General features: G+C 40.6%; 1 protein-coding gene across 13 annotated transcripts in view; it reads left to right on the top strand.

The window, feature by feature from the left end:
• Positions 1 to 1,831: 1,831 nt before the first annotated feature.
• TSC22D1 (TSC22 domain family member 1) overlaps positions 1,832 to 20,182 on the top strand; it is a 113,250-nt gene continuing 94,899 nt past the window's right edge. For 6 of the 13 annotated variants that reach the window (XR_013763299.1, XR_013763300.1, XM_079136977.1 and 3 more), the window contains exon 1: positions 2,041 to 5,305. Coding sequence is in view for 9 of the 13 variants with exons in the window: in XM_079136977.1 (XP_078993103.1) it covers positions 2,406 to 5,305 (2,900 nt within the window). In the remaining 4 variants the exon portion in view is untranslated. The other 7 variants (XR_013763298.1, XM_079136972.1, XM_079136975.1 and 4 more) reach the window with 6 other exon arrangements.

Below are 20,182 nucleotides of genomic sequence, written 5' to 3'. Positions count from 1 at the left end.
ATATGTTTAAACTAGAATTTCAGATGATCCTTTTTCTTTTCTAGCTAGCCCTAAAAGGAATTCTTCATTTACCATTTCACCTGTGTTGCCACCACGACCAGGCCACCTTGCCTCTTATGTCCAAGCTGCAGGGTCACAGCTTGGACAAAAAAGCCATCACTGCTAAGCTCCACCTGTTGAGGTCAGTCGGTTTACTGGACTAGCCTGCTCCAGGTACCTCCCTCCAGGTACTTAGGGATTGCAACAACTCCCTTTATAGAGAAGAGCCTACCCTGGAGGAGCTTAAGCAGTTAACTGCAAACATCTGCACCATCTGCTGGCTGCCTCGCCCCTGCCCGTCGAAGGGCGAGGGGACCGCATGGCTGCCATAACTGCACTGCACAAAAGGCAACACCTATCGCAGGAAGCCACCGCCTTTGATGGGGCTCCACAGCTCCCGGCGCTGGGGTATTCTCTGAAGGGGCGAGGGCAGCGCTCGCCCGAGGCGAGCCCAGGTGCAGCGACCGGGAGCAGGGCTCCGCCACGAGCCAAGGAAGAAAGCCTGACTCATGTCGTGGCAGCGGCGGGGCTCCTGGGAACTAAAACTCGTGATGCTGTTGCTGCGGAGAAAAGCCTCATTAGCCATTCCGCAGGCGGGGGACACCACCCAGGGCGCGCATACTCGAGACCCGCGCTCCGGCAGCCTGGCGGGCCCCTCCCGCCGCGCCCCCTCCTCGGCCCGCTGGTCGCGCGCGCCGGCCGCGTGTGAGAAAAGAGCGGACACACCTAACCGGCGCGCGCGGCCGCGGCCGCGGCCCCGCACCCTGCCCCACCAGGCAGAATCACACGGTGCGACCCGGATCCGCTCCCTCGGCGAAGTTCCCCACCCCCACCGCCCCCGGCGTCGGCGCCTCCGCTAGCCTTCGGCAATTTCCGTGGACAGACCCAAGCGCTCGGCAAGGTCCGAAGACCCGCCGCCTCCTTCCCTGCCAGACCGGGCTTTATGTCTGCGGCGCCGGAGCGCATGCGCAGACGCCATCTTCCCTCCGTCTCCTCCGGCTGCCCCCTCCCCCCTTCGCCGCCGCCGCCGCCGCCGCCGCCTCCTCCTCTCGCCGGCGGTCGCCCCTCCTCCTCCTGCGCTCGGGCGCTGGTCCCTCCTCTCCCGATGCCGCGAGAGGCTGGGGGGTACGGTGGAGCCGGAGAAGAGCACTAGTAACAACCACCACAGCCCCCACCCCGCCCGACACCCTCCCTCGGCACCCACCCACTCCCCCGCCCCGTGTGCCGACACCGACCAACCCCACCTCTCGTTCCTTTGAACGGCGTCGGCTGCAGTCGCTGCACCAGCCCGTCTGGCCACCAACGCCGCCGAGAAAGAAGCCGCCGCCGCCACCCGCGGCCCCCTCCCGCTCGGCCGCGGGAGCAGCGGGGTGACGAGCCGGCCGCGGTGAAGAGGACGAGAGAGGCTCGCACCGTCCGCTCCCGCGCACGTCCCGCCGCCCTCCGGGGAGGCTCGGGCGCCGGCCCCTTCCTCCCCGAGGACGAGTGCCGAGCTGAGGCGCCTGCCCTGAGGGAGGAAAATGCTCGGGCTCCATGGCTGCCAGTGATGGAGCGGTCCCTGGGCTCCCGCTGCCACTGCCGCCGCCGCGCCCCGGCCGTGCTCCGCGAGGACCCGGCGTCTCTGCGCGCCCGCCAGCGCCTCGTTGCTGGGCTCACCGTACTGGGCGCCCCGCCGCCGCCCCGCTCACAGCCGCGCCGCCCCGGCCCCAGCCGCGGCCAGCGTTTCCTCCCGGAGCAGCCGCTGCGAGCCCAGGGGGTTTGAAAGGGTCCGCGGGGCGCGGGGGGTGGGCCGAGCGGGGCCGGCCGGGCTGGCAGGGGAGGTTTGAGCGACACTGAGCTCGGGGCTCGCCGGCGGCAGCGGCGCCGGGGGTGGCGAGGGCAAGGCGACTCTCGCTCCGCTCTGCCTTCGTGCAGAGTGACCGGGAGGGCTTTGCAGCGGCCGCCGCCGCGGCGGGAGGAGGGGGCTGAGGTGGCTTCGGAGTTGGCCAAAGAAGGTGGGCATTTCTCGCTTTTCTCCCCCCGCCCTCCCCTCCCGGGCTCCCCCTCCCTCCTGCCCCGCACCCACGTGAAGCGGAATATAAAGGGGGGTGTGAGACTAGAGGGGAGAGTGAATGGCGAAGGACTGAAGGGGGCCCCCCTTCGGGTCCCCGGCCGCCCTGTTCACCCTCGTTCATCCTCCCTTCCCGAAGCTCGCCCTCGAAGGCAGGAGCGGCCGGCGCTTTCCGCCAAGCAGAAGGAGGAGGAGAAGGAGGAATCGCGCCGGGAAGAGCGTCAGGTCCCGTTTTCTTCTTCGGCGTTCCGAATACAAAGATTACGGTGCAGAAGGAAATTGCACTCACCGCCTCCGCCCCCCGGTACCCAACACAATGCACCAGCCGCCTGAGTCCACCGCCGCGGCGGCCGCCGCTGCAGACATTAGTGCTAGGAAGATGGCGCACCCGGCAATGTTCCCTCGAAGGGGCAGCGGTAGTGGCAGCGCCTCTGCTCTCAATGCAGCAGGTACCGGCGTTGGTAGCGCTGCCACCACTTGCGAGGATTTTCCGCCTCCGTCGCTGCTCCAGCCGCCGCCTCCTGCAGCATCTTCCACGTCGGGACCACAGCCTCCGCCTCCACAAAGCCTGAACCTCCTTTCTCAGGCTCAGCTTCAGGCACAGCCTCTTGCGCCAGGCGGAACTCAGATGAAAAAGAAAAGTGGCTTCCAGATAACTAGCGTTACTCCGGCTCAGATCTCTGCCAGTATCAGCTCTAACAACAGTATAGCAGAGGACACTGAGAGCTATGATGATCTGGATGAATCGCACACGGAAGATCTCTCTTCTTCCGAGATCCTTGATGTGTCACTTTCCAGGGCTACTGACTTAGGGGAGCCCGAACGCAGCTCCTCAGAAGAGACTCTGAATAACTTCCAGGAAGCTGAGACACCTGGGGCAGTCTCTCCTAACCAGCCCCACCTTCCCCAGCCTCATTTGCCTCACCTTCCACAACAGAATGTTGTGATCAATGGGAATGCTCATCCACACCACCTCCATCACCACCATCATATCCATCATGGGCACCACCTTCACCATGGGCACCATCATCCATCCCATGCTGCTGTGGCCAGTGCATCCATTCCTGGAGGGCCACCCTCAAGCCCAGTGTCCAGAAAACTCTCTACAACTGGAAGCTCTGATGGTGTTATGCCAGTTGCACCAGCTTCTGCTGTATCATCGAGTGGCTCACCTGCGTCTGTAATGACTAATATCCGTGCACCAAGTACTACAGGCGGTATAGGTATAAATTCTGTTACTGGCGCAAATACAGTGAATAATGTTAACATTGCTGCTGTGGGTAGTTTCAATCCTAATGTGACAAGCAGCATGCTTGGTAATACTAATATAAGTACAAGCAATATTCCTAGTGCTGCTAGTGTAAGTGTTGGGCCTGGAGTTTCCAGTGGTGTTAATGTGAGTATCTTGAGTGGCATGGGCAATGGTACTGTTTCTTCCTCCACTGTTGTTAACAGTGTTCCTAATGCAGCTGCAGGGATGACTGTGGGATTGGTTTCAAGTCAGCAGCAGCAACAACCAACAGTTAACACATCAAGGTTCAGAGTTGTGAAGTTAGATTCCACTTCTGAACCTTTTAAAAAAGGTAGATGGACTTGCACTGAATTCTATGAAAAAGAAAATGCTGTACCTGCTACAGAAGGTGTGGTGGTAAATAAAGTGGTGGAGACTGTAAAACAAAACCCGACAGAAGTGACTTCTGAGAGGGAGAGCACTAGTGGGAGTTCAGTGAGCAGTAGTGTCAGCACACTGAGTCACTACACGGAGAGTGTGGGAAGTGGAGAGATGGGAGCCCCTACTGTGGTGCAGCAGCAGCAGCAACAACATCAACCACCACAACCAGCTCTTCAAGGTGTGGCCCTCCAACAGATGGATTTCAGTAGCACTGGTCCACAGAGTATTTCAGCAGTTAGTATACCACAGAGTATTTCTCAGTCACAGATGTCACAAGTACAATTACAGTCTCAAGAACTGAGCTATCAGCAAAAGCAAGGTCTTCAACCAGTACCTCTGCAAGCCACTATCAGTGCTGCAACTGGTATCCAGCCATCACCTGTAAATGTGGTTGGTGTAACTTCAGCTTTAGGTCAGCAGCCTTCCATGTCCAGTTTGGCTCAACCCCAACTGCCATATTCTCAGACGGCTCCTTCAGTGCAAACTCCCCTTCCAGGGGCACCACCCCAACAGTTACAGTATGGACAACAGCAACCAATGGTTTCTACACAGATGGCCCCAGGCCATGTTCAATCAGTGACTCAAAATCCTACTTCAGAGTATGTACAGCAACAGCCAGTTCTTCAAACAGCAATGTCCTCTGGGCAGTCCAGTTCTGCAGGAGTGGGAACAGGAGCAGCAGTGATTCCTGTGGCTCAGCCACAGGGTATCCAACTGCCAGTCCAGTCCACAGCAGTCCAAGCACAACCTGCAGGGGCATCTGTCCAGCCTGTTGGCCAGGCTCAAACAGCAGTGTCTGCTGTACCTGCTGGCACTCAAATTGCAAATATTGGTCAACAGGCAAATATACCTACTGCAGTGCAGCAGCCCTCTACCCAAGTTACACCTTCAGTTATTCAGCAAGGTGCTCCTCCGTCTTCACAAGTAGTTCCACCTGCTCAAACTGGGATTCATCAGGGAGTTCAAACTAGCGCTTCAAGCCTTCCTCAACAATTGGTTATTGCACCCCAGAGTACCTTGTTAACTGTGCCTCCTCAGCCACAAGGAGTAGAACCAATAGCTCAAGGAGTGGTTTCTCAGCAGTTGCCCGCAGTTAGTCCTTTGCCCTCTGCTAGTGGTATTTCTGTTACGAATCAGGTTAGTTCAACTGGTCTTTCTGGAATGCCTTCTGCCCCAACAAACTTGGTTCCATCACAGAATATAGCACAAGCCCCTGCCACCCAAAATGGTAACTTGGTTCAAAGTGTTAGTCAACCTCCCTTGATAGCGACTAATATAAATTTGCCTTTGGCACAACAGATACCGCTAAGTTCTACTCAGTTCTCTACACAATCGTTAGCTCAGGCAATTGGAAGCCAAATCGAAGATGCCAGGCGCACAGCGGAGCCCTCCTTAGTTGGCTTACCTCAGACTATCAGTGGTGACAGTGGGGGAGTGTCAGCAGTTTCAGATGGGAGTAGCAGCAGCCTAGCAGCCTCTGCTTCTCTTTTCCCGTTGAAGGTGCTACCGCTGACGACACCCCTGGTGGATGGCGAGGATGAGAGGTAAGATGCCATATTTCTGCAGATGTTCAACAAACTCAAAGTTAATCTATTTGGTAGGAATATATAAGCACAAAGTTAATGTCTTAAATTGTTTTCAGTTTGGGTGAAAATGCATATTCATGGTAAGTTTTCTAAAGCATGAGTGTTATAGAATGATTTCAGGGGATAGAAGTAGTAATATATAAATAATAATCAGAATAGTTAGGTTGAGCATATATTTACATTAAAAATAGGTTTTGGGGACCAGGTGGTTTTTATTATTTATAAAATGCTTTTTAGAAGATTACTTATGAAGAAAAAGGCCTAAATTCTGCTAACCCACATAATTATTCTTTTGAGTCACTAAAGTCCTTGTGATCATCTCTTAGGTTGTTCCCACATTTGTTCTCCCTTACAAATGCAGCCCTTTTTTAGTTCCACTGTGTTTGATCTTAGGCTGTAAAAGATACTGTTACCTGCTTTTCTTAGTCAGACACTATAGGAAAGATGACCTAATCTGGGTTATATAGATTGCCCACATACTGTAATTGACCAGCTTTTGTAAACTTAATGGTTACTTTATCAGAACAAAAAACTAATGGGAATCTTAAAAAGTGTTTTTTGAAGGAGGAAGGCATACACTTCCAAAATAACTTGATTATCTTTGATGGTAGTATGCTGTTCATTTTTCCTTTTGCATAGTAGATCAAGGTGGTAGCCATTTTAAAGAGTAAGTCTTGCAGGGTTGAATTTGTACAGGCATGAAAATAAGATGTTCTGCTAAATCATCTGTTCCTTTACAAAAAATAAAAATACAGAAAACCTAAAATATATTACTAAACTAGCATTTTTTCAGTTAGATTGGAAATAATGTGCTACTGAATTTTACTGAATAAAATTTTATCTGAAGCTGACTGGCTAGAAAAGTCATGAAATCTTTCATGTTTCTACATTGCTTTAAGATTTACTTGATTTTTTTTTTTTTTAAGGGAATGTTCTTTTCACAAATGTGTCAGTCTGTGACTAACTTTGATCCAAATATCATAGGAGTTATGAAAAGACTATTCATTTTCACTGTGGAATTTTGAGTAAGCGTGCAAGATATTTAATTATTTTAGTATTAGTTGGAGATTTTTGAGATTGCAATTCCATCAAACCAGTTGAAGCATTTATATTATATACATTTATTTGTGGGGTTCACTTTGAAACAACCAAGCAATTAATTTAAGAAAAAGAAAACAAAGACCCAATGTTTGAGGTTTTCTTTCTTCTTTTTTCTTTTTTTTAGTTTAAAAAAGTTGTAAAGACATGGTTAATTGAAACAGGTTAAAAATCTTGTCTTTCAAAATTTTAATTCTTTCTGATAGTCATATAATTAGTCTTGTTACTAACCAAATATATTCTGCATCTTTGTACTTTAAAAGATAGATATTTCCCTAATAGTTCTCTTGAGTTATTGTTCAGTCTTCAGTTTTATCTTTATCATTCTGATTCTGATCATAATTTTAAATATTTACTCCAATTATTAATATTCAATAAATCAAAAGTGCCTGTAGAAACAGGTAGTTCGTATAAATGCTAAATTTAGAGAAATGAAAGACAAGGGTGACACATACAAGTGAAAACCACACATTGTGATTTCAGACCTCCCATAATTTTGTTAAATACCATTTGTGATCTCTTGCTTTGACTTTCTTCTCTTTCTCTACTGTTGATAGGGCAATGATAGGGATTTCCCAAACCTGATGTTCCACACCAAGTCAAAAGATGCTGCTTAAAACTAGGTTTTTTTGCTGTAGGGATACACTCCTGGTTTAAGGTATGAGCACAGAATTATTTTTTAGATGGTAACTGAGGTATAGATTAATTAGGGGCAAGTTATGTAGAAAAGTTTTGGAATTCTTGAAAGGGATAAGAAGAAATGTGAAATATTGGCCTAAAGTAACAAATTGTTTTCAGAATGTACTTATTTTGAATTTACTATGTATTTGAGGTTTTGTTAGTTGACATCAAAGTTGAATCATCAAACCTGGAAAACTTTTGATTCAAATTCTGTGAGATCAGTGTTTCACCCTTAAAAACCTATAAGGTCAGACAGGATTTTTTAAAGTGTGTGTGTGTGTGTGTGTGTATGCCTTTTTTATTATGTTACTCTAGATAATTTATTTTATCACTGTAGTTTGGAGAAACAAGTGTTATTTAAATTTGCCCTTGGAAGAGGATTCAAGGGAACAAATACCTATAAGAGAAAAAAAATCAATCTTCAAAAAATTTAGTTTTACCTATCTTCTCAGGTTAGCTTCTGTGTCACTGGCATCTTTTAGGCTTGGTCATTGTCAGTCAGTCACGGGATAAAAGGGTACATTATCATTTCAGTATTATAATGCTAACTGTAAATTTTTGGTGGTAGAACAAATGAGAGTGGTTATTCTCTAATCATCTTTTGTAATAACACCCTAACATTTTAGATGTTAAAATGTTTTAGTAGACAGGTAGAAAGTGCTTTCAGCTGGCTACTGTAGACTATAAAGATTAGAAAAATGAATGAAGGCATTAAGATTATATATCTTATTTTTAAAACATTATTATTATTATTTTATCTTGTGCTGGGAATTGACTGCAGGGGCACTCTACCACTGAGTGACATCTCCATCCCTTTTTATTTTTTGTTTTAAGACAGGATCTCACTAAATTGTTGAGACTGGCCTCAAACTTGGGATCCTCCTTCCTCAGCCTCCCAAGTCACCAGGATTACATGCTTGTACGAACACCTGATCTTCAAAAAATCATTCACATTGAAAAGCTCTTGACCTCTCTTAGCCTTTAATGTGAACCCATCTTCATAAGAATGGGAAAATGTAGTTACTTCACTCTGATATATAGGATATCAGAGTGTTTTGTGTTTTGTGATTGTTAGTGTAGCCTCTTATGTGAAATTGATCAAACCTATTCACCCTTCAAGACTCAACTCAGATGTTTTCTCTGAAGGATTCTTTTTCCCCAGGAGATGTTGTTTCCTTAGCACTTTTTAAATGTTCCTCTATTTAAACCCTATATACATTTGATAATTATGTTTACCAGTCTTTCCCATAAGAGTAGTTCCTTAAGGGCAGGCACTAAATATTTTTTGAACAAATTAATGAGCAAACCTTTCTCTGCGTTTTTTAAAATCATGATTTAAAGTTTATATTGTCTGTCATCTTAAGCACAGCTGTTAGAGATGTAATGTATAATAATTTATGCAGTATGGATTGAAATGATAAAATGACTCCCTAACCCCTCCATTATTCTTTGAGGTGAGTTGATGTCTATCTTCTAAATATAGTACTCATTTTATAGTAGGTCCTCAAATATTTATTAAAAAGGAATGAGTGTTTTCTTATCCATAAAATAAGGGTAATATGCATTTTGCTTACATAGCATCAGTTAAAACCCTTTGTTTAAAGGGTTTTTTTTTTAAGGTGTATATTTGCAATTTAAACAATGAAATAGTTTACATGGTTATCCAAAATAAACAAATGAAAAAGCTTCCTGCTTCCTTGCTTCCCAAATTTTCTTTCCTAGAAGCACTTTTACCTCTTTTAGATGATGATTGTGATATTACCTCCTAGTCTCCAATATGCTGGTCTAGTAGATGTGCAACATATCTTAATGGTTAGGAGCGTGGAGACTCTGGAATTAGACCTTCTAGGTTTGATCCTTCCTGTCATTGACTAGTTTTATGTAACTTTGGGTCTCTTAAGCTCCCTGTGGCTCCGTTTTCTTATTTTTTAAAATAGTATATCTCATAGGACTGTTATAAGAATTAAACGAATTTGGAAAACCCTTAGAATTTTTTCTGACTTACAGTGCCCTAAATAAATGTTTGTTAAATTAAATACTCCTTGCTTTGCTTTTGACTTTATTAACTTCTTGGATAGAAAATGAAGATATGCCCAGTTGGTAATCCTTATCAGTGCTGCTTCCTTCCAATAGGTACATGAATCTTGGTTCTTCATCATTCTTGTAAAAGATGATTACTTTTCTTATCGAGAAAATGTCCTGTGGTTGCCTCCCTCCTTCTGCCCATCCTCAGCTATCTTATGTAGAAATGTTGGGGAGGTCTTCCCTCCCAAGTTTTCATTTATCTGTATAGGTCCTTTTTCTCCAAGTTGCTCCACACCCCCATTTTTGTATGTTTTGGGCTCTACCTTGATAGAGATCTTCCTCAAACATCTGGTGTGTGCTTGCACTTAAGTGTAAGAGGACCTTAGAAATTTTCCATGCAGCTTGACTGTTAGCTTTAAACTACAGTGAAATGGCTGGAGGCAATTGCCTCTCCCCATTTAGTTTTTCTCTGTATTTATCACTAATTCTACATTTTATTAGGTGTCTTAATGTTGACATCAGGTATTATTACCAATTATATCTTCCTGAGGAAGTCTTTCTCATAACCTCCATTCTGGACTGATTGCTTTCTAGGCTTGGTTTACCACTCTTGTAGGATTCCCTTCACTTTCTCCTGGGTTGAATCCCTGTCTTCCAGGGATCAGTGTTCTTTCTTGATTTACTTGGTGTTTTAAAATGGCTTCTGTGTATTCTGACACTTGTTCAGTTCTTTGGTTAGATAAAGAGTATAGGTGGGGAAATTGTCTTCCAGTTTTGTACTGTTACTTTCCAAAACCATTTTGATTTCTCATATTGTATGTGACCTGTATGTTTGATTTTTCTTTCTCCTTTCTTTCTCTACCCTTATTTTAAAAAAATTTGTGAAAGCTCTTAAATCCTTGTTGTTCTGAAATTTTACCATGATGGGTCTTTTCGCAGGTCAGTTTTCATTCATGGTTTTGAGTATTTGGTGTGTGTTCTTTCAGTATGAGAACATCATTTAGCCCTGGGACTTCTTGTTGAGAATTGTTGATTACTTTCCATTTTTCCATCCCAAACTTATTTGTACAATGGACCTCTTTGACTAGTCTTCAAATTTTCTAGTTTCTGTCTTCTTCTCTCTTTATTTCTATTGAGTTCTCATTTTTCTTATCATATATTTAATTTCCAATAGCTTTTTTTGTTGGTGGTGGTCTTTGCGCCTTTTCGTGTATTGTTCTAGTTTAATAATGATAGTAATTTTCTCTTAGCTCTCTGAAAATATAAATGTTAGTTTTTTTGTTTTTAGTTTTCTGTGTGGTTTTTAGTTTTCTGTTTTCTCCAGATTTTCTTTTTTATTTTTGGCTTTGATCTTTATCTTCATGTTATAATCTTTGGATAGCTGGTAATTGTGTGTAAGAATGAAGAATTAAAATACTGATTAGAAATTCTTAGTGAGGCTTGTCAGTTGTTGACTTCACTCTATGGTAACCTGACTGGGCTATTTGGTTGGGAGCTCCTGATATCATGCATACATTTCCTCCTAATTGATTCGGTTGATGTATGAAGACTTTCCTGATCTTGCCTGAAGTGAAGGCCTGTCTTAAGCATTTTTGGTGGTGGTAGAGGGAGGGGTTGAAGGGGAAATGGAGTGAAAGGTCTTGGGGAGTCTTAGTATCCCCAGATATGTTTCTTCACTTAACCTTTTCATTACAATCTTCTATCTTGGTCAGGTTTTCTTAGCCCTGAGATCTTGCGTTTTATTTAGACAATATACTTTGGTCGGTTTTTTAATTTATTTATTTATTTGAGTTGGGAGAAGTAGTTGGGATCTGTGGGGCTGGTTACAATCTTCCTTATTTTAGGACCCCTTCCCCCACCCACATCCCATTTCCTGTGAATGTGGTACTGCCAATTCTTGAGCCTTTTGTGGATATTGCAGTTTAAATTGAGTTTGTTCTTGGCTTTCTCCACTGTTTGCTAAAGATTTGATTTTCTGGTGTTTGCTAAGTCATTTGTCACTCAACCATCTGTTTTCCAGCTTCCAAATTTTTGTTACTATTGCCCCCCCCCCCCCCAAAAGCTCCTTTTCTATTTTAGTGAAGCTTTTGGGGGGAAGCAGTAAAAAAAAAAAAAAAAAAAGAGAGAGATGTGTGTTTATTCTCGTTACATATCCATTTCAATGGTAGAATACTGTGCTATTAAATGTAAATAATAATCTAATGAAGCCATTGCACTAAGATATGATCTGTAATGAGTAGCATACATGAATTTTAACAGTGGAATTGCTTGGCTAACATCATTAATAAGGATAGTGTATAACTCAGTATTTCTATTCATACATGTGATTAACAATGTTAGATCAGTAAATATTTATTACATTGAAACACTCAACCTTGTAAATTAATTTTTTTTTTGTATTTTATTGGTGAATAAAGTGAAATTTACTGAGTTTATTAGTGAGGTCAAATGAGTTGTCTAAGGTTGAATACATAGCAATAAAGCAGAGCTAGGGTTCAAAGCCATCTTTCCAATTCAAAATCTAGTGCCATTTCTACACCTACTTATAAAGCCAACAAGAAGACTATTGCCCAGAAATAATATTAGAGTAGTTGAAAACTTGAAAAAAGGACAGGCTTGATTGCCTTGTATAAATGATGGAATTGTCATAGGACATAACATTTTCTTGTAAACCCTTGGTCAGAAAAAAGTTGGTGGGTAAAGTTATCACAGCCTGCAATAGACATGAAAATGTGGAGTTAATTTGGACATGTTTTTTCTTTTGAAATTTGTATGGAAATTGTCCTTTTAGGAAAATCATTTAAATTTTCTAGTAATTTAAATTCTTCTTTTTTTTTTTTTTTTGGTAACAATGGCTTCAGACTTTCAAAACAAGTAGGTGTTATTTCTTGTTTAGAAGGTTTAAAAATATGAAACTGGAAAGCATAACCTGTTCTGATGCTGTAATATCAGAACCCTGGTGGATGGTTTTTTTTTGTGTTACTATTGTTAAGGTTGAGTATGTCATGGTAAAAATATGTTTCAATGGCTCGTTAAAACAGCTGTATGAGGGGAAATATTGAAAGTATCTTTATACTATTTTAAAAGGTTAATTTATACTGAGTTTGAGAGTCTAAATTGAGCTGTTTCCTAGATTCACAAGTGGTTGAATGCCTTTCCCTCCACCAATTCTTCTTTTCCTGTTAGTTTGACCTAGAACTCTTGATTTTTCAGTAGAGTCATTAGGCCTAGTTGACTTTAGTTCCTCCTTGAAAATTCTTTCACTTTCTGTAATACCCTTCTTTGTTTTTTCCCCACCTTTTTGCCACTTCTCTTTAGTCCCTCTTTCAGCTTCTCTCTCACACTCTATTAGTTTCTTTGAATGTTTGAGTCCTCTTCCCACTTACTATCTTTTCCATGTGGACTCCTGAATGCATACCAGTCCAGCCTTTTCTTTTTATCCTTAGATTTTGTAGTCATCTGTCTTTTAAATATCTCAGCATTCTCCTTGTCCTCTCACTCTCAGTTAGTGAACTTATCCCTTCACTGCCTAACCCATTACATTTTCTACTTTAGTAGTCTTTATTGTGCGTGCACTCCCCCCACCCCCCACCCCGTCTTTTTTTCCATTTTATGTTGAGACAGGGTCTTGTGTTGTTCAGTCTGGCCTGGAACTTGCCTCAGTCTCTGGTGTAGCTGGGATTACAGTCATCTGCTGACGCACTGGACTAGTTGTCTTGATTTTGAACATCTGTTCTTCACTTTAGAAACCTGAGAGTCTTTCTTCATAAGTACTTTATGTCAACTTCCATATCCTGATCATTTCTTCAAATTCATCTTGAATTTACCTTTACCCCCATTCCTACTGCCACAACTCTAGTCTAAGATAATACTAGCTCTCACTTAAAGTACTGCATGCAAATATTTGTGCAATAATTTCCTCAAAAAGTCTTCTGCATACATTTTGCCTTTTTCTAACATGGTATTAGAAACGTTATAGTAATATAGTATGTTGCAGTCAGAATGATATAATTGGGAGATTGAATCCAGGGGTGCTTTACCACTGAACTATCCCCAGCTTTTTTTTTATATTCTGAGACAGCATCTTGCTAAGTTCCCTGGACTGCCCTCAGCCTCCTGAATCACTAGTATAGTTAGATGTGTGCCACCACACCTGGCTCAGAATGGTATTATGTGTGAAGTGGAAATCTCTTCATGTAACTCACTTGCCCAAGTCCCCTTGAAGGCTTGCCATTTATTTTAAGGCAATTATTTTCTATCTTTATTTCAGGCGTCATATTATGCTACTTTTCTCCATTCTATTGTTCAGTTGCACTTGACCTTTTTTCAGAAAGCTACTCACCTTGCCTGCTCCTCTGGATCTTTATACATGCTGTTCTTTAGCCAGAACATTCTTTGGCTCATGCCATCTCCCCTCCATTCATGCTTAAAGCTTAACTGTCACTTTTTGAGAGGACCTGCACATAGCAATCCAAACTTAGATTCATATTAAAAGTGCCTTGTTCTTTTGTTTTGTAGTGCTTATTACGGTTTGTAATTAGTTTTTGCTTTTTGTGATATCTGATTATTTAAACTTCATGAATTGGGGCGTTTGGAGGTCCAAAGCCTATCTGAGTGCTTAACCGATAGTAGATACTCAGCAAAACTCTGGTTAATGAAGAAAATTTATTGTTAATATTGGCATAAGAAAAGCAAGGGAAGCATCCTTTTAAAAAGATTATCAATGGTTTTTTGAAAGATGAGTTTTTTTATAAATGATCCTATGATACCATCATTTTCTCCTTTAATAGAGATACATTTATTTTTTCCTGTTGGCTATTTTTAACAAGCATTTTGTTTTGTTTTGTATTTATTTATGCTTATGCCAATACAAATTCTGTAACTTGAATGAAATTAGAAATTCTCCATTTATTTTAAGATTGGAATTAGTAATCTTTCTGCTTTGTACACAGCCACATAATGATTCTTTTTTTCATTACTATTTGTATTTATTAATATATTCTAAACATACAATGATTTGTAAATAAGTCTTACCTTGGAAGTCCTTTTCTGCAGTTTCAGCTGTTAAAAATAATGTTAAAATTTATTTAAAAAATTTTAACTTGTAAGATACAACTTTTAAAAAATTTATTAAACATTTTGTAAATATTGAGTAATTGTTTAAATTTTTTTGTAATATGTTTTACTTATGGTTATTTTAGTAACTTGTTAAACCAGTAAGTTAGGGATTTTACAGAGGTAGAGGTAAAGGTTTGACAGTGATCAGAATAACCACTAAACTTTATTGTCTTTGGGTACTAAATAAGAATAAGCATTAACAGAGAGGGCCTTCACTTTTAAGGTTGAAATAGTTAAAATAGAAAGGAAATGATATTGTCATGCAGTTATCATCAGAGGCTAGTTCTGAGAGTCTAGAGCTTTTCCCACCTTTTTGTGGACATAATAGTGTTAAACCAGATAGCCTGTTATAAAAATAAAATAGTTGATTGGAGAGGTTTACTATGATTTGATTTTTTTAAGTCTTAATTTTAGATCATGGTGCATGGTACTGGCCTCATCCATGGAACCAATAGAGTAAAGGGTTCCTCTGAACTTCATGTAGTTAAGACAGATGAGATAGCATCTTCTTTTTCCAGGCTTCCCAGATTATTTTTGTAATATCAGCTGTCTACTTAGGTTGAGAAACTTTTAATGTCCTGTGTACGTTCCTGTGTATTCATTTTTGAGTGAATTATAAATAACTTGATTCATAAAATTGCTTATTGTTGATAAAACTTAATTCTCTCTCACCTCATCTAGTTATCTGATTCCTCTGGCTACTAGACTTTGCGTATATTCACATTGGTAACATAGCATATTGATTAGTTAGGTATGCTTCAAAGGTATAAATATGTGGTTGAAATTCTCTCTCTCTCTCTCTCTCTATACACACACACACACACACACACACACACACACACACATATACACCCATGTAATTTCCCCTATGTGTATTTTAGTTCTGATAGTATTAACAATAGTTTTGCATGAATTCTTTGGATGGTTTTTAACAAAGCATTTTTTTAATTTATTTTTTTGTAGTGGTAGATGGACAGAATAACCTTATTTTGTTTTTTCTTCGTGGTGCTGAGGATCAGACCCAGTGCTTAGGCAAGCACTCTACCACTGAGCTATAGCCCCAGCCCTTAACAAAGCATTTTGAAATAGATTATGTTCTTGTGCCCAGCAGTCTTGAAGTTGATAGGATATTTTTGTTCAAGTTTGACAGAGGAAAAAACTGAGACAGAGGTTTGTTTATTCAGTCTATAATTAAATGACAAGTTCCTACTACATGTTTTGTGCTGTTTTGTTTGTAGACTATAACAATTTAGCAATAGTAAAAGTAGTAGGAATAGTGATAATAAAGAATAGAATAGTTGAAAGTCTCATTGCTTACTATTCTCCAAATTGTTCTAAGCATGTTATATGTATTAACTTACTTAATTTTCAGAGCATCCTTATAAGTTGTACCATTCATTATTATCACCATTTTTACAGGTGAGGAAACTGAGGATAGAGAGATTAAGAATCTTATTCAAGGTCACATGGCTGTTAAATAGGAGCTGGGATTTAAATCCGGGCAATCTGGTTCCAGAGTCTCATAATGACTTTGCTCTTTTGCCTCTGTAGCATGTGATCAGAACCAGGATGTTCTGTTTCCTCAAGTCAGTTTAAGTGCTCTGGGAAGCACTGGGAAGTGCGGTGGTGACTTAGACTATTCTCTGTTGGTAGAATACCTGACACTGGGTAATTAATAAAGAGAAGAGGTTTATTTTGTTTCATGGGCCAGAAGACTGGGAAATCTAAGATCAGCAACGGCATCTGTGAGGGCCTGGTGCCGCTTCAACTCATGGTGGAAAGCAAGGCAAGCAGGTAGAAGTCAGAAGAGGTAAAAAAACAGGAGGGGCAGCTTCACTTTGTAACAACCCATTCTTGTGATAATTAACCCAGAGAGTGCTAAGAGACTTAACCCAACCCAGAGATAAGGGCACTAATCTTTCTTAATGATCTGATCACTTCTTAAAGTTTCTGCTTCACAATACTGTCACAGTGGCCATCAGATTTCAGCATGAGTTTTGAAGGGGAAAAACCTATTCAAACTGTAGCATGTAGAAGTCATTATATTCTCAAAATACTTCTTATTTAGATTTTGGAGTCCAGAAGGTGATGCTACTCTTATTCCTATACTCAAGTATATAAACTAACAAGAACATGACCTTACCTGCTATATAATATGGCAACTATTTACATATCATTTACCTTTTATTAGGTATTATAAGTAAGCTAGACATGATTTGGAGTGTCCAGGAGGAGGTGTATGTGGGCTGAAGGCAAATACTCAGGTCTTGGTATCTGCAAGGTCCTGCAACCCCCATGGACACTGTGGGTGTAAACAGATTGTCATTGCCAGTCTTTTCTAGGAAGGGGAAAAGGGGAGGTGTTACTTCTTCCTATCCACTAGGGACTCCTAGGTCTACCAAAAAGGAAGTGGTGTAGACCTCCAATTATTTGAAATGTGGCAGTATTAAATTACCATAAAATGTGAGTTATATGATGATTTTATTGATACTTAAAGTGCCACAAAACTTTTAGTCATTTTGAAACATAAGGATCTATATGAACACATCTTAAGTGTATGTAAGCTGCTTTAAATATTTTAAGGAATGACGGGATAGAAATTCAATACATGGGAAAAGTACAAGTAGGGAGTGATATGTTAGGAGAGATACTAGTAAAGATACTAGTAAAGCAGTATTGAGAGTCAGAAAGTGTAGGATCACATGCTTGCGGAGGAGACATTCGAGAGTAGTTTGAGAGCACTGAGGGATTAGTAAATTACTGTAGTGAGAAAACAAAATATATAAGCAGAGTTTATAGGAAAGAATATAAGACATCATCTAAGTTGGTGGGAGATGGCATTTTTATAAGGCAACTTTGAAGAGCCTTATGTAGTTTTGTGGTAGAGCACTTGGTCAGCATGCATGAGGCTGTGGGTTCAGTTCTCAGCACTGGTGGGGAAAGGGAGGTAAAACAAAAGATTGAGAGGTTTGGACTTTATTGAACATGGAATCATGGAATGGAGGTTGGTTCCTTTGTTTCTGTGCTTTGCAACGGCCTGAGCAGTGCTGTGTTTTAGGAAAATTCTGACTTGGAATGCCTAGTTTGCTTCCTTTCTGGAATGGAGAATGGGATAAGAGAAACTCAGTAAATCCCTTTTCCTCAGTGATGGAATTCACTTTGTTGTTGCAATCTGAGATAATGGTTTGAATTAGTGACCTTGACTTCATCAGGGAAGGTAAAGGGTAAGGAACCAGTTCTTACATGGTAACATTACTTAACACTGTTAACCTAATCATTTGGAACATGACTCTGGAAAGTAAGGGTTTCAAAAACTGCTTAAGGGGCTAGGGATGTAGCTTAGTGGTAGAGTGCTGGTCTAGGATGGGTGAGGTCCTGGGTTCAGTCCCTAGCACTGCAAAAAAGGAAAATAAAACTGCTTGAAATTGCTATTATAAAATAAAGCTGTGTGGAACACCCCCTCTCCACAGTTTTGCATAGCATTTCTGATCCTTTTCTGAACTTCTTCCATCTCTTTTTTTGACAGTTGTCTTATATTTGCTAGCTTTATCATCTTAGATGAAAGTAGGGAGGGAAAAGAAATGAAATTCTGAGGTACTTCAGGTGACATCAAGAAACTAGTTGTATAGTCTGACATGAAGGTAGTTATTAGAAATTTTAAGGACACTTCAAATAACTATATGTTACTGAATGCTTGCTAGTTGAAAGGTGACATTTGGTTTATTCTTTCTAATATGTATGGATATCAAAAATGAATTCCAGAGCTGGGGTTGTGGCTCAGTGGTAAAGTGCTTGCCTGGTGCACATGGTTCGAGGCACTAGGTTCGATCCTCAGCACCACCTAACAATAAAATAAAGGAATTGTGTCTACCTACAACTAAAAAATATATATTAAAAATAATAAATTCCAATATTGTTAATTACCAAGCCATGCATAAGTATGAAGAAACTGTTTTAGTTGTATCTTCCTCCACAGTAGCATTTAAGGGGATGAATCACTTTACTTGTCTGTATTGTGTTTTTCCCATTCTAAATATGGGAAATACTTCACATTTTCCTAGCTTTTAGGGTAGTAAGGTGTTCCATAAGATATTTATAATATGTATTATAAATAAGAGCTAGATTTCTACATGTAGAAATTACAAAGAATATTTGTAGTAATATTCAGTAGTAAAATTAGACATCCCTAATAGGTGCAGTGATTTAAATATTTATTCCTTTTGAGATGTGGTCTTCCTTTGTTGCCCAGCCTGGCCTCAAATTCATAATATTCCTGTCCTAGCTTCCTGAGTTGCTGGGATTACATGTGTGTGACGCTGTACCCAGCTGTAGTTTTAAATAATTGTTAATCATGATTTTTACTTTTAGTTAAGTTACTGATGAATAAATGACCTATCATTTATTACCTATTCTGCATAGGATTTTTTAGTTTCCGATATAGATATTTTGTTATTTTTTTTTCCTTTGAAATTGCCATTTTCAACACATTAAATCAAATACTGTATCAAGGGGAACTGATTTCTCTCATGTTCTTAATCCTTTTTCAAGAATTGAACAACTCATTTTCTTTTGTAAGGAAGTTTTCATTTATGCTTAATACTACATTAATTTCGTTTTTTTTTTATAATTTTTGTTATGGTGTTTTTGACAGTTACAACTATTCTCTTTTTGTTGTGGAAATAGTCTCATGTTTTACAGGGACTGTTGCTTTTTGAAGATGGTGTTCAGCTACCCACGTCATGGTATATTTATTTTAAAAAATATGCTGCTTTGTAAGTTATCTTTTTTTCATTTGATTTTTATTTTTCTTCTAATGTCTTCCTATGATGAGGTATGTGAGTTAACAGAATTCCTGGTTTTGCTTGTTACAGTGCTGTGCACTGCTCAGGTGCTGGTAACCCATCCACTGACTCTTTCCTTTTCCTCTTTTAACAGATGGGTCCTTTTTTTTTTTTCTTTTTCTTTTTTTTTTTTTTTTGGCATGAGGGTTGGGGAGCTTTAGTTCACCATCATTTTTCTCTTAGAGTCAAGTGTAGTGCCATATCTTTTGTTGCTCTAGTTTTTTGTAGAATCTTGAAGTAATGGAGTGACTGACTCCCAAGCTGTTCCTCTCCATTGTGTATTTTCTTTCATGGGAATCCACCAAATATCAGTTATTCTCTAAGATGACAGCAGAATGTGTATGTTTGTTCAACTGGTATGTTCTTTCATTAGGAATTGGATGAATTTTGAGGTTCTGGGCAGGAAGGGTGGGTCCACAATGAATAGATGGTGATGAGAAATTTTAATATACCATACTGGTTTTCTACTTACATCTACTTCCATGGATCTCATAATAATAAAAGCCCATTTCACATACTGATTTTTTTAGGAACACATTTAATGCTTATTGAAGTTATTATAATATTTGAATTAGTAACCAGTTTGGCTCCTTTCTTTTGTAAATTTATATTAAGATGTAATAAATTCGTAGGGGACCTGAGATGCATAAGAGAGGGGATGCTTCTAAGATTTCTTTTACAGTATTAAAGTGAAGTTAAGATGCCTTGATCACATAACTACCAAGTAGAGCTGGTTAGTATTTCATTAGGCAGTTTGAGTCTGAAGCTTGCACTCTTAACCATCTTTTGGAGATTTCCCATGTCCTTACCCTATGAGTGTGGAGACATTTTGACCCTGTAGACTTGAGTAGTTCCTTGGTGTGCTACTATTTTTATAGAGTTCTATGGTGATTGATGTTTCTGATGATGATTTCTTAATCTCAATTGTAATTTGTTTTGTTAGTACATTTCTAGTCAGTTTCTACTCCATATGGTTACAGTTTCCAAATTTATTAAGTGTAAACTTTAACTTTGGAAAATTTGCTTAAGTAGAATCAAGTTTCAGAAGAATAGATAGCTATAGAGTCCCAAA

This window comes from Sciurus vulgaris (genome assembly GCF_902686455.1).
Source record: "Sciurus vulgaris genome assembly, chromosome: 4".
Taxonomy (NCBI): Eukaryota; Metazoa; Chordata; class Mammalia; order Rodentia; family Sciuridae; genus Sciurus; species Sciurus vulgaris.
The sequence above is the reverse complement of the archived record's forward strand: the minus strand, read 5'-3'. Positions and strand labels throughout refer to the sequence as shown.